At 41.3% G+C, this 12507-nt stretch overlaps 1 protein-coding gene across 1 annotated transcript in view; it reads left to right on the top strand.

Annotated features, from left to right (window-relative positions):
* Positions 1–11335, top strand: part of Dpy19l1 (dpy-19 like C-mannosyltransferase 1) — a 93775-nt gene extending 82440 nt beyond the window's left edge. Inside the window, exons 17-23 of the mRNA XM_051196896.1 lie at positions 522–546; positions 1906–2025; positions 2890–3064; positions 3731–3830; positions 4897–5022; positions 8568–8757; positions 10082–11335. Coding sequence (XP_051052853.1) covers positions 522–546; positions 1906–2025; positions 2890–3064; positions 3731–3830; positions 4897–5022; positions 8568–8724 — 703 coding nt within the window. The 3' untranslated portion in view covers positions 8725–8757; positions 10082–11335. The remainder of the gene's footprint in view (positions 1–521; positions 547–1905; positions 2026–2889; positions 3065–3730; positions 3831–4896; positions 5023–8567; positions 8758–10081) is intronic.
* The last annotated feature ends 1172 nt before the right edge of the window (positions 11336–12507 follow it).

The following is a 12507-nucleotide window of genomic DNA, read 5'->3' as shown; positions in this document are numbered from 1 at the left end:
ATGAGGGCAGGACCTGGCAGTCTCTAAGCACGTATCCAGGAAAAACAAAACAACAACAAGGAGAGCATTCAAGCAAAGCCAGGGGCAGATGCCATGCCTGTTTTGATGTTAAACACCTGGTACTGAGAAGAGTGTAAGTGTGGCTTCTGTGGCCCTGCCAGCTCTGTTACAGTAGAAGTACATAGAGCTCAGTCCACTAGAGGACGAAACAGGTAATGGGCTATGAAGGCCTCAGAGTTCTTCAGTTCATGCCTCGAGTGAGCTGTTGTGTACTCCAAATGCTTGTTGGTATAGTGAATGTGTATCTAGTCAGACACACATTGCCATTTTCTAAATGAACTGTCTTAAATGGTTGAACACTAGCATTGGAATGAAACTTTTAGTTATTTTGATTGACTTAAATGTGTCGGGGGGGTTATTGTAGAAGTTGTTAAAAGGTCTATTTTTGTAGATAATGGCACAAATTAGTGCCTCAGTAATGAGTCAGTTGTTTTTGTTTGTTTTGTTTTTTTCCATTTTAGAAAACACCAACTTGATCATGGAGAGGTAAATATCCAATACTACCAAGACCTTATTTAGTGTTTTGATATACCTTTGGACTTTGTTTTGTAGTCCTGGTATCTAGTTTTATTGGCATTTATCTTCAAAATCCTTTGGTGAGTATTTTTTGTGGGAATGTTATAAGCTGGTTGGGTGACTCTTTTGCTGAGACAATAAACACTTTTGGTCTCTGTAAGAGAGTCTTTACAGGAATAGCAGGTTCTGGAGCCCCATGAGGCAGGTATGTGAGGTGTCCTTGCACATGGAATGCCACATTAATCCCCCCACCACCACCACTACCACCTGGTGCTGAAGCTTCAGAGGTGTGGTGAGCTTCTATTCCCACCTTCCTGAGCTCAGTCAGCTTCCACACTGGCTGAGAACTGTGGTTGAGAGACAGTGGCCTTCCTTCCCCTGACCACTTTCTGTGCCTTGGTGTGGTGGCAGAAACAAGGTAGATGCAGAAATCAGGCTCTATTAACTGCAGGTCTGACTGGGAGTACAATTGCACAAATGCTTGACTCAGTGGCTCTCTAAATTGAGACTATTAAAATGGTGCAGCCTGAAAGTACATTTTAATAGTTTCTCTATGCCCATGGATTGAGGCAGGTCTTAGTTCTCATCAGAGTGCAGAGAATAAGTATCAGAGTAGCCACACATGTGATATCTGTATGGACCTTCCCCCCACCAAGTCAGGGCCCAGCTCAGAAGATAGGGAGTGGGGTGCTGTAAGACTGTAAGAGCCAATGGGGGAATGTAGGAATTAGGGGTGGGAGTGGTGGGGAGTTTAAGAATCAGGGGCCAGGGAGGACTGGAACAACTTCTGGACACAGCAGGACTGCCGCACCATGAGCTCACGGCAGTGTGGTCACCTACAGAAGCCAGTCTATTGTGTAGCATTGATGGCGTGAGGCTTGTGAGCCTTCATCCCAGCTGAGGAGCTGTTGACAGTTGATCAGTTTCCTTTAAAATTGTGGCCCCCTGATAGGTTCACAGTGCTCCAGTGGATGGTCTGAAACTCATAAGACGGTGGGAAAGGGAGGAAGGAGAGAGGGAGAAGGAGAAGAAAGGATGAGAGAGGGAAGGGGAGGGTGCGTGTATGTATGGGTAGCACAAATTGGACTCTGGGGTGGAGGTGGTAGTTATTGTTTGTTCTTTTAAAAGAGGACACAAAGGTAAAAGGGTGTAAGGGGTTTGGGATGTGAATCTGAGAGAAGCTAGGGAAGATGTGGGGAATGATTGTGTTCAAAATGCCCAATTTGAAATTCTCAAAGAATTAATAGAAATATTGCATAGAATCATTCAAGAATTCATTTTTGTGTGTCCATATTAACAGAATATTCTTAATATCCTTCCTCCTTTCAGTTGGTTTACCATGCTCTGCAGCTGTTAGCATACACAGCCCTCGGGGTTCTGATCATGAGACTGAAGCTTTTCCTGACACCACACATGTGTGTTATGGCATCCTTGATTTGCTCCAGACAGGTAACTTGGTGGTGCTGGTGAGTTCTAGCCCAGCCTTAGGTACCCAGTGGTCCTAAATTAGTGCTGGCTGACAGGGTTCTGTAATTCCAGACCACTGAAGCTCCTCTCTGTTTCTCTAGATGTTTACTAAGCACTAGCTTGAGAAAAATCAAAATGCTTATCTGTTCCCCAGAAGCTTAAGTCCAGCTCCCAGTCAGGCAGCGGATGCCCGAGGAAGAGAACAGGGGGGCAGTGCTGTCAAGAATTGTGAACTGCTTCTGTGGGCTCCAGTCTCCTGTCAGCATGTGCAGCCTGGTTAGAGAGGCCTCAGCTCCCTCATTTTCATCCCTTTAGACAGGGTTGGGACAGGAAAGAAAGCTGGTGGCAGTCTTGACTCCCATCCCACTGATGGGCAGGGAGCAGACTCTGCACCATGCTCTAAACTTAGGACTCTGTGTTGGGTTAAACTTGCTCCTGCTATGGTACTGGAGATCAAACCTAGGCTCACAGGCCTAGTGCAGTACCAGTGATCTCTCATTTTTCTTTTAGCTGGGCCTTGTAAATGCCGCCAGTGACCTGGCTCTTCCTGCACTGCTTCTGAGACTGTGTCCCTCTTGGTTAGAATAGTTTTGATGCTGAAGATCATTGTTGAAGGACTATTTTCTGGTCCAGCAAGATGACTCAGTGGGTAAAAGTATTGATGCCAGCAGTGACCTGAGCTCAGTCCCTGGAAGTCACAAAAGGACAAAGGAGAGAACTGACTCCACAGAAGTTGTCTCCTAACCTTAGACACCTCCCGCAGGTTGAGCCCTTCCTCAGGATGCTTTTCTTACTGGAGCCCACTGCTTTGCACTAACAGTGACTGTGTTTTCACTTTGATTTCAGCTGTTTGGCTGGCTCTTAGGCAAAGTGCATCCTGGTGCTGTTGTTTTTGCTGTGTTAGCTGCAATGTCAATTCAAGGTTCAGCAAACCTACAAACCCAGTGGAACATTGTAGGAGAATTCAGCAACTTACCACAAGAAGAACTCATAGAATGGATCAGATACAGCACAAAACCAGGTGAAAACAACGAGAATGCCCCGTTACTTTTTATCTAGTTAGAATTCTTTTCTCTCCATAATTTTGTTACCACAAAATCCTACCGGGTTTAAAGGAGCTGTCACTACTGACAACATGGCATGCTCTTAGGGGATGTTGCATAAACCTTAGTCATTTGTTTTGCTATTTTCATAAATTTTAAATTGTAAAAGTTTTCCAAAGTTGTAGATGCTACATTTAAGTTAATTTTGTTATATTTCCTTCCTTAATATAATTTTAATATTAGTCTTCCCATTCCTTCTTACTGGTGACATGCCCTTTAATCCACATGTCCCCATGGAAACTTACTGTCCCAGTAGGAAGTGGTTGACTCTTAACATTTTAGAGCTGCTTGATGCTGTGAAACTTTTGTAGTCAGTTGGATACTGCTCTCCAAGATACTAGAGAAGGAAAGGGAAAGTGATAAGCACCCTCAGCTCAGTGCCTGTGACTTGTTCCCCAAGCCTGGCTGCAGATCTGCCCTATCAGCCTCCTGGCTTCTTTCTGCTGCTGCCATTGAATCTTTGACCTGTGAACCTCCCTGGTCCTCAGTCAGCCTTGTTACCCGTAAAATAACTGGGATGTCCTGAAGGAAAACACTGCAGATGCTTGCTCAGCATGTTCCTGAGACCCTGCCATTCTTTCCAGATGCAGTGTTTGCTGGCGCCATGCCCACCATGGCAAGTGTGAAACTCTCTGCTCTCCGACCCGTGGTGAACCACCCACATTATGAAGATGCAGGTCTGAGGTTAGTGCACAGTAGCATGGGGAAAGGACAGGTGACCATGCAGACAGACAGTGAGTGAGGAGCCCACAAAAGCCAAGTGTTCACAGAAGGTTGGGCTAGAGGGGTTATTTCAGAGTCACCCACGGGGAAGGAAGGAGATGTGCCAGTAAGATAAATGGGCTGGAAACAAAACTATTGAGGCTCAGTGGTGCAGTAAAGCTCTAATCTTTGTGCCATTTCTTATGCAGCAGAAAGAAAAGATATCCTACCAGTTGTCCAAGATATCGAGGCTTCCTCATGCCATTATCCACAGTTGTCCTACACTCTGTTTAAGCTCTTCAGTAAACCCTCCTCCTAACAGGCTTGTTTCTTGAAATCTGACGAGTCAGTTGAAAGAGTCATTTAGTAGGATTTCTGCTCTGCTTTTATGAAATTGTTTGTTGTACTGAGCTTGGATTTTTATTTATTTATTTGTTTTTTGATGGTATAAGACTTGTTTTTGCCATAAATAATTCCTTATATTCTCTCAGAAGAGGTGAAGATTTAATATCAATGCACTCTCTAGAGGAGATAAAGCTATTCATTCCCAAATAATCAGATAAATACTATTAGTATATTGTTTTGCATAATGATTGGTGTACATTTTCTAAATAAAATACTTTTTTCATTAGAAAACAATTTGAATGATCTATTTTCCAAAGCAGTTTCATAGAGGATGAGGTGTTCTTGAATCTAGAAGTTAAGTGGGGAGCCTGTGGGCTGAGCCATTGCCTCTTTCCAGCAGTGCTGGTGCATTTGCTTGCAGCCCTGTCTGCAGTCATGCTGCTGGACAATTAGAAGCAAAAGCAAGTGTACAAAGAGAAACTAAGCTTGGAAATGTGGGCTTGCATTAGAGCCAAGCCCTTTCTTCCAGAACTGCTGGACAATGTCTGCCTATTGTAATCTCACTCTGGCCCCTTGCAAACTTCTTCAAGGTGTTTGCACCTCCTTCCTCCTCTGGAGTGTGCTTACTTCCAGATAATGTTGATTGTATCCTTTTTAATCTCGAAACATTTTTTGCCCGTTTATTTATTTTTTTTTTTTGAAGAGCCAGAACAAAAATTGTATACTCAATGTACAGCCGAAAAGCAGCTGAAGAAGTAAAGAGGGAGCTGATGAAATTAAAGGTGAATTACTACATTCTAGAAGAGTCATGGTGTATAAGAAGATCCAAGTGAGTGCTTTGTACAATTACTACTTTATAATCGTAAGAGTGAAAAGTTAGTTCAGGTTCATAGCAAGAGTTCTATTAGTAGTACAAAATATGATATACATATATATATCACATATATATATATATATATATATATATACATTTCAAAAAGTATAAGTCAAATCCTTGTATGTAATTATTTGAATTATACCTTTTTACTCATAGAAATATACTTTTATTTCTAGGCATGTATATATTGCTTGAAACTAAAAATGTACCCATTTTTAAGTAGGTAATTGTAGATGAGTTTTTATATATTTTTACATTTGAAAGAAAACTTTCCTTAATTCTAGCAATAGAATTTAAATAAAGTTAAAGTACTTATTCCAGTTGGGTTTTTGTGATTCTAGATGAACTACCAACAAGGAAAATTACTTGCATTGAGAAGAAAATCATGCAGGTTCTCATTGATGCTTTTTTTTTTTTTTTAAACACTTTTTTCCTTTGATAATGGATGTTGCTCTGTTGCCCAGCATGGACCTGAACTGTCCTTAACTTATGCTTCTAATTCAGCCTTCTGGGGATACAGGATTATGGACATACACCATTGTGTCCATCATCAGAGATGCTTTTAAAAGATGGGACTGGCCACTGAGGGAGACTTGCAAAATGTCAGTAGTAGGTATTACAGACGCAGATGGGCTCATAAGGCAGCTCTTTGCCCTTTTTCTTTAGCTTGTTGAGCTCTGGGAAACCCAGAGTAGGTTTTGAATTCTTAGTTGTCATGTTCTTTACCACCCCAATTATGATAACAGTTCAGCCTGATGTGTGTGAGAACGTTAGGGTGGAAACCAAAAGCCCAGCCTTATTATTCTAGGTCAATGTTTCTCAAACTTCCTACTGCTGTGACCCTTTATACAGTTCCTCATGTTTTAGTGACCCCCAACCATAAAATTATTTTTGTTGCTACTTTATAAATGTAACTTTGCTACTATTATGAATTGTAATGTAAATGTCTGTGTTTTCCAATGGTCTTAGGTGACTCCGTAAAACTGTCATTCAGTAACCCCCATAGGGGTGTGATCCATGGGTTGAGAACCACTGTTCTTGGTGTTGTGCTCTGTAGCATCTGATGTTAATGAGGCTGTTCTTAAAGGTATACTGAGACCTCTGTGTGAGAGCTGTCACTGGTAGGCTCTCTGGTAGTTAATCTGAGGGAGGTAAAGTGAAAAATTATGTCTTGCACATAATAAACATTTAAATTACAAAAGGGAGATAGGCAAGTATGGTGTTGGTTTGTGGCAGCAAAGTGGGAAGTGGCAATGTGTACACCCATGAGAGTCATTCAGTAATGCATAGGTGAGACCTGAAGAATCATGAAGAGCTGCACATGGCTGTGTGTACTAAGATGTAGAAACTAGCCAAATGGTGTTGTTGTGAATCCCGTAATACCCCCGATTTTCTGGAAACAACCCACGACTGCCCTGTCTATTGTGTGTGAGTGGAAACATGGGTCAGTGCTCCAGCATGGTAGTTAGATGCTGATGTTTGTAACAATACTCTGAGAAGGATATCCAGGGATAATGTATGTACCTGTCAAGTGGTGACTTTTGGGCTGGGTAGTCACAAAGGATAAGAGTAAATGATAAATGGAACTTGGAATTGCTAGAAATACTTGATTCTCAAAAAAAAGAAAAGAGAAGAAAAGTAACTATGACAAAACAGCCATGGCCAGCTTTCTGTAATTTAAATTTTTCTCTTTTTCTTCATTTTCTTTTTGTTTATACTGGGGATTGAATGTAGGGCCTCATGCATGCTATTCATGCAGCACTTTTTCCATTGTCTTGTTTTGAGATAATGATATCAGTAACTTGCTCAGGCTAGCCTTGAACTTGAGGTGTTTCTGCTTGAGCCTCAGGTTATAGTGGGATTATAGTCCTGCGCCACCACCACCAGATTTTCTTTTTCCTAAGATTTTCTAAAGCAAATAAGAACAGAAGAGCTGCATGAGAACACAGCAGCTGTGTCCATAAATCTCATCTTGGTTTAAAATGTTGAAATTATTTGGATGACTTTTGTAGGCAAATATAACTTGATAATCTTATTTATCCCAGGTTTGGCTTTATTTTTGTTTTTGAGACAGGGTCTGATTGCGTAGCACTTTCTGTCCTAGAGCTCAGTATATAAACCAGGCTAGCCTTGAACTCAGAGATCTTTCTGCCTCTGCCTTCAAAATACTGGGATTAAAGGTGTGCATCACTATACCCAACTACTTATATTGTTATTTATAAATTATTGAGTGGACATAGTAATGCACATGTAATCCTAATAACTCTGTAGTCCTAAATCTTGGGACTCTGAAGCAGGAGGGTTATGTGTTTAAGGCTATCTTAGGCCATACAATGAGACCTGATTTTGAGGGGAAAAAATTGTATTTGAGATTTAATTACTCATTAACTAAGATGTAAGCTTACCACTGTAGGTAAGTCCATATATCCAGAAATGAGCTCAAACTGGACTATGGGAAGATTTCTGGTGGTTCGGGAACTTATGAAACTGGTTTCCATCTGCCAAAAGGAGTCATTTCCCTCACATCTATCAGAAGTGGCATGTGTCCTTGTTGACATGCACATGTGGTTCCATATCAAAGCTGGGCCAACAGGCTCCCTCACTATCTTCTGACAAGTGCACTTCTCACCCGTGATACGTTTCAAAGTCCACACCCTGGCCCTCCCACCTCAGCCCCTGCTCTTTATGTGCTCTGTCCTAGCTCTGCCACTGTCCTGTCATTCTTCTCCGCTGTCTTGCTCTTCTGCAGACAGCCCTGGCCGTGTCCAGTCTGGTTCTCTTTCCCTCTGACCTGGACTCTTCCAGATGCCTCTGGATATTTCCTATCTCTTGACCAGGTTCATCTGTTTTTTTTTTTTTTTTTTTTTTTTTTTTTCTCTCTGCTGTGGACTCTGGATATTTTCCCCCTCTTTCCCCTACAAGCAAAGCCTTAACTGTACCATGGAGTGGGTGTACTGGATGTTTCCTTGCTGTGCCCCTCCCATAAATCACAATAAGACCTTCTTTTGAATTGACTCATTTTAGAGTGTGAACTAAGCAAATTTCATAATCTTTAAAACTAATGTGTACTGTGCCTGGTATTGTAGATATTTAACTGCACTCAATCTGCACATTCTGAGTGGCATCTTTCCCCTTTACACAAGTGAGAACCACCTGCAAACCAGCACATGGCATCTTCCCCTTTACACAGTGGGAACCAACTGAGGGAAAATAGCTATAACAAAACATTCTTGACAAGTAGCAGAAGCAGAGCTTACCAGGTTTCTAAGCAGTCTAAGCTTGTCCCTAGCATATGTATTCAGTAGGCCTGTTGCTGTGTTTTCCTTGTCATAAATAGGAACTATAGCAGCTTACAAAAATAAAGGTAACTATGAGATTAAAAAAAAAATTAGTGTAAGTAGGAGAGCTGAACTGAGACAAGGTAAGTAGGCAGTATGCTGTGCTATGTGCAGATGGAGAACATTCATGGATTTTAACATGTGCATTTACTCTTCCAGGCCTGGGTGCAGCATGCCTGAAATCTGGGATGTGGAGGATCCAGCCAATGCTGGGAAGACACCTTTGTGTAACATCTTGGTTAAGGATTCCAAGCCTCACTTCACTACAGTGTTCCAGAACAGCGTTTACAAAGTCCTAGAAGTTATCAAAGAATGATTGCGGCATGCATTGGCTACAGAGACCATATCAGTAATGGCTTTACTGCTTTGCAACTAAGTCGTGTATCATTTTAAATCAGATTGCAAAACCTTTAAAAGTCTTTTAAAGTAACTGTTTTCAATTTGAAAACATTTTATTTGGTCAATTTATCATTCTCATTGTAAAAATGACTTACACCACATCAATTAGTTACTGTTTCAGTGCACCTGTTAAAATTTGCTATGCAAATGAGTATATTCTTGTACTTTGTTAAAATATTTGTGTTACAGTGAACAAAGCCATCTGTGTAGAAATACATCATAGATCATGACAAAGATTATATGAAATTATAGTTCCTTCTGAAGTGTTGAGGGCCTGTTTTTCAGTGCAGAGCCTGTTATCCAACCTCACTTCTTATTTACCTCCTGGTCTTACCTTTGGACACGTCAGTGATTCTGTACCCTGGTTTTACCAGCCCATCTCAGCACTTAGTCCAGGAGTAGCTGGCCTGTGGGTCACTTCTCATCTCTCTTCTGGTGCTCTTTTTGTTCTGTGTTGCTCTTGTGAATCAGTGCTTCCTCCCTGCTGGTACCAACTCCTAGGTAATGGTGGGAGGAACAACTCCTTTAGGTCCCGGCCATATGGCATTCTTTCTGTCCCCACAGATTATTTTTTTCACATAAATGCTATTTCGTCTTTAGGTCGATACAGTGCTTATTCTTGGTTAAAAAATTAGTAAATGTATTTTTCTCATTTTTAGTATTAATCAAATATTATATTTTAATATCTTTAATCCATTTAAAGTTTTTCATGATTAATTACAGTTTTAAGAAAAGCTATTTTGGACAACCCCTAACAGGTGTGTGTGTGTGTGTGTGTTACACACACACACACACACACACACACATATATATATATATATTTAGCTTATGATAGACTGTAGTATATGGTAATTTTTCTTTTACTATTAAGATAAAATAAAACATAACTAATTTTTCGGTCAAAATGTAAATGAATAATGATAAATGAATAGAGTTTTTCTATTTTGCTTTCAAAGTTGCCTGTCTTTAATAAGACAAAGCCTTAAGCCTTTATTATAATTTTGCCTAAAAAAAAAAAGGTCTATATGAAGAATGAGTATGTTCAGTCTTCCCCATTTTTCTTCCTTTTTTATGTTTTTTGAAAAATTTCCAAACATGACTTGAATGTCTTACACAAATTTTGTTTCTTAGAAGTTAATTTGTGTGAAATGAGATTCTTCAAAACCATGGATCTTCAGTGTTGTAAGAAATGGTTTTCAGGTTTTAAATTCTAAGCAAATTATGACCATGGCTGACTACACATTTAATTACAGTCTTCTCTTTATTAACCACAGGCTGATTAACCTCAGTGTGGATTGTCCTTGAGACCTGAGTCCTCAGGGATGGTTTCCGGTGCCCACTCCTGGCAGCCACAGAAGAGCTGTTCTCTTTCTGCCTTCTTACCAGAGCCCAAGGACAAGCTTGTCTGGGGGAAGCGCTAGCTTGCTCCTATTGGTCGCCTGCAAAGACAGCATGCGAGACTGAGGAGTGTGGCCTCAGTGGCCCCAGAGCCAGCCTCAGCTCCCAGGGTCCCCCTCCCTGGAGCTGCCCAGGGACGGCCATTCCCAGGGTTGCCTACTGACTGTGCTTCCTCACACAGTCAGACGCTTAGCTTTGTTTCATAAGCTTTTACCAACTCAGAAAATAGGGAAGCAGCTGGAAATCGGTGGGTTAGGAGTGTTTGTGTGATGGTGCAGTATTGCAAGGAAACGAAAAGAGGTCTCCTGAGGTGGAGAGAGAGAGTGGACATGGGTGTGAGCGTGGCATGCTCGCCCTGCTCGTCTGTGTCCATTCTGTAGCCCTATATGGCTGGTGTGTGTATACAGAGTTAGGATTTTTTAAAATCCCACTTTTAAATTTCTTTTCTATCCTTACCCTCTAACAACTCCCTTCAGAATAAGTTCATGTGTAATGATTGGAAATTCTGTACAGAGAAACAAAACATTAAAATACTATTAGAGCCAGTTCACATGCTGGGAAACATTAAAAGTAGTCTAAATTAGTTTTTTGCAGAAACCTTTTGTAACAGTATTTCTTAATGTAACCCCACCAGCAAGCTCTGCTTGTATTTTAGGCAAGTCAGCTTGGAACAGAGGCCTTGCGGGGTCCACTGCGTATTTAGCCTCCAGCACATCTAGTAGCAGCCGGTGCTCTGCAGCATGAACACTTTTATGGCGACATGGAGCAGTAACAGAGTCTGTGTAGCTGACAATGCAGCATTAAAGCTTCGTATTTTGCATATTTTTAGCATTTACAAATATTTTTGCTTTAGTGTGAGGAAAGTAAGGAAAGACAGGAGGAGATTGAAATAGTTATTATTGTGGCATCTAAAAAGAGCTGGGTAATACTTCCATAAAAAGATAAGCCTCTAAAATGCCTGGCAGAAAATGTGTACTGTTAAAGTAGGCCAGTAGCATTAAGGAGAAAATAAAAGGATGTGTCTGAAATAAAGTGAAAACTGCATAGGAGTATTGTATTTTTTATGAATTTTATGCCCCTTGTTTACATGTACTATATATGTTAAATAAAAAATACATGAAAAATGTACAGTGTTTTCTTTGCCGCTGTTTTTCCTTGCACCCTGACTGCGACTGTGCACATTTTCATTTGTAGTCAGATGACCATGACCTGGTCTGCATCATCTTGCAGTCCTCACTGAAAGAAGGAACACAGTCACCACAGGGCCCACTGCTGATGGAACGTGCAAGAATCATCACAATTTTATATATATGGTCAAAACCACATATGTTCCATTGTCCTTTCCAGCCAGGGACATATGTGTTGGTATAATTACAGAGATGCTGACAGCTTTTCCCATACATTCATTACACCACAGACAATTTGGTATAAAAAATTCCTCAAATTATGGTCCGTATACTTGTGCAGTATTGTTTACCCTGCTTGGCGGGAAGGCAGTCAAGTTATGTTCACCCATATGGAACTGACTTCCTAACACAACTGCACTTTGATTCTGACATCTTGTGGAGAATGATGTTCTGATAGGATAATTCTCAACTAGTAGTGGCCATCAGAAGTGTCTGGGAATCTGGAAATGGCCCTTCCTGTCTCAGAAGTTTCTCACTTGGCTGATCTAAGATGGGGACCCCAATGTTTACATTTGAATCAGCATACAGTAGTTTATTATGATGGGCTTCATTATGATATTTTCAGCTGATATTTTCTCCCCTCCATTGTGCTCCTTTATCCCTCTCCCCCACTCTCACTGACCCCCCCTTCCTATTTCCAACATGTCCCCTTCTATGTGTGTGACCCAGTGTATTTATACAGAGTTGTTGACAGCTTCACAGGAGCATGGGTGAGGGCTTGATTGCAGGAGCAGTTTACCAGAGGCCAAAGACTGAAGAAACCCCCTCTGCCAGCCTGTTAACTGCCTAGAGATCTTCAGGGATGAGTGGGGTCTCAGGAACCCCTTCCCCTCACAATTGTTCATCACCTATAAGTAATGAGGGAGAGATGGGCCCCGGAGTCCTCCCTCCCCACTCCATGACAAATGATGGCCCCAGTCTTGGTGGGTTTTATCAGTGATCACAGCTGCCAAGCGTTGAGTGCAGCAGCCTTGCTAGGTCCTGAAGACAGTATTTCCCATTGCACCTTCCCTCTAACTCTTACATTCTTTGTGCCCCTTACTGTTTCATGTGTTCCTGAACCTTGGACAAGGGATATAGATGCCCCATTCATGGCTTAGCACTCAGTAATCATT

The sequence above is a fragment of the Phodopus roborovskii genome, unplaced genomic scaffold, assembly GCF_943737965.1.
Source record: "Phodopus roborovskii unplaced genomic scaffold, PHOROB, whole genome shotgun sequence".
Lineage (NCBI taxonomy): Eukaryota > Metazoa > Chordata > Mammalia > Rodentia > Cricetidae > Phodopus > Phodopus roborovskii.
This window is presented reverse-complemented; position numbering and strand designations above follow the sequence as displayed.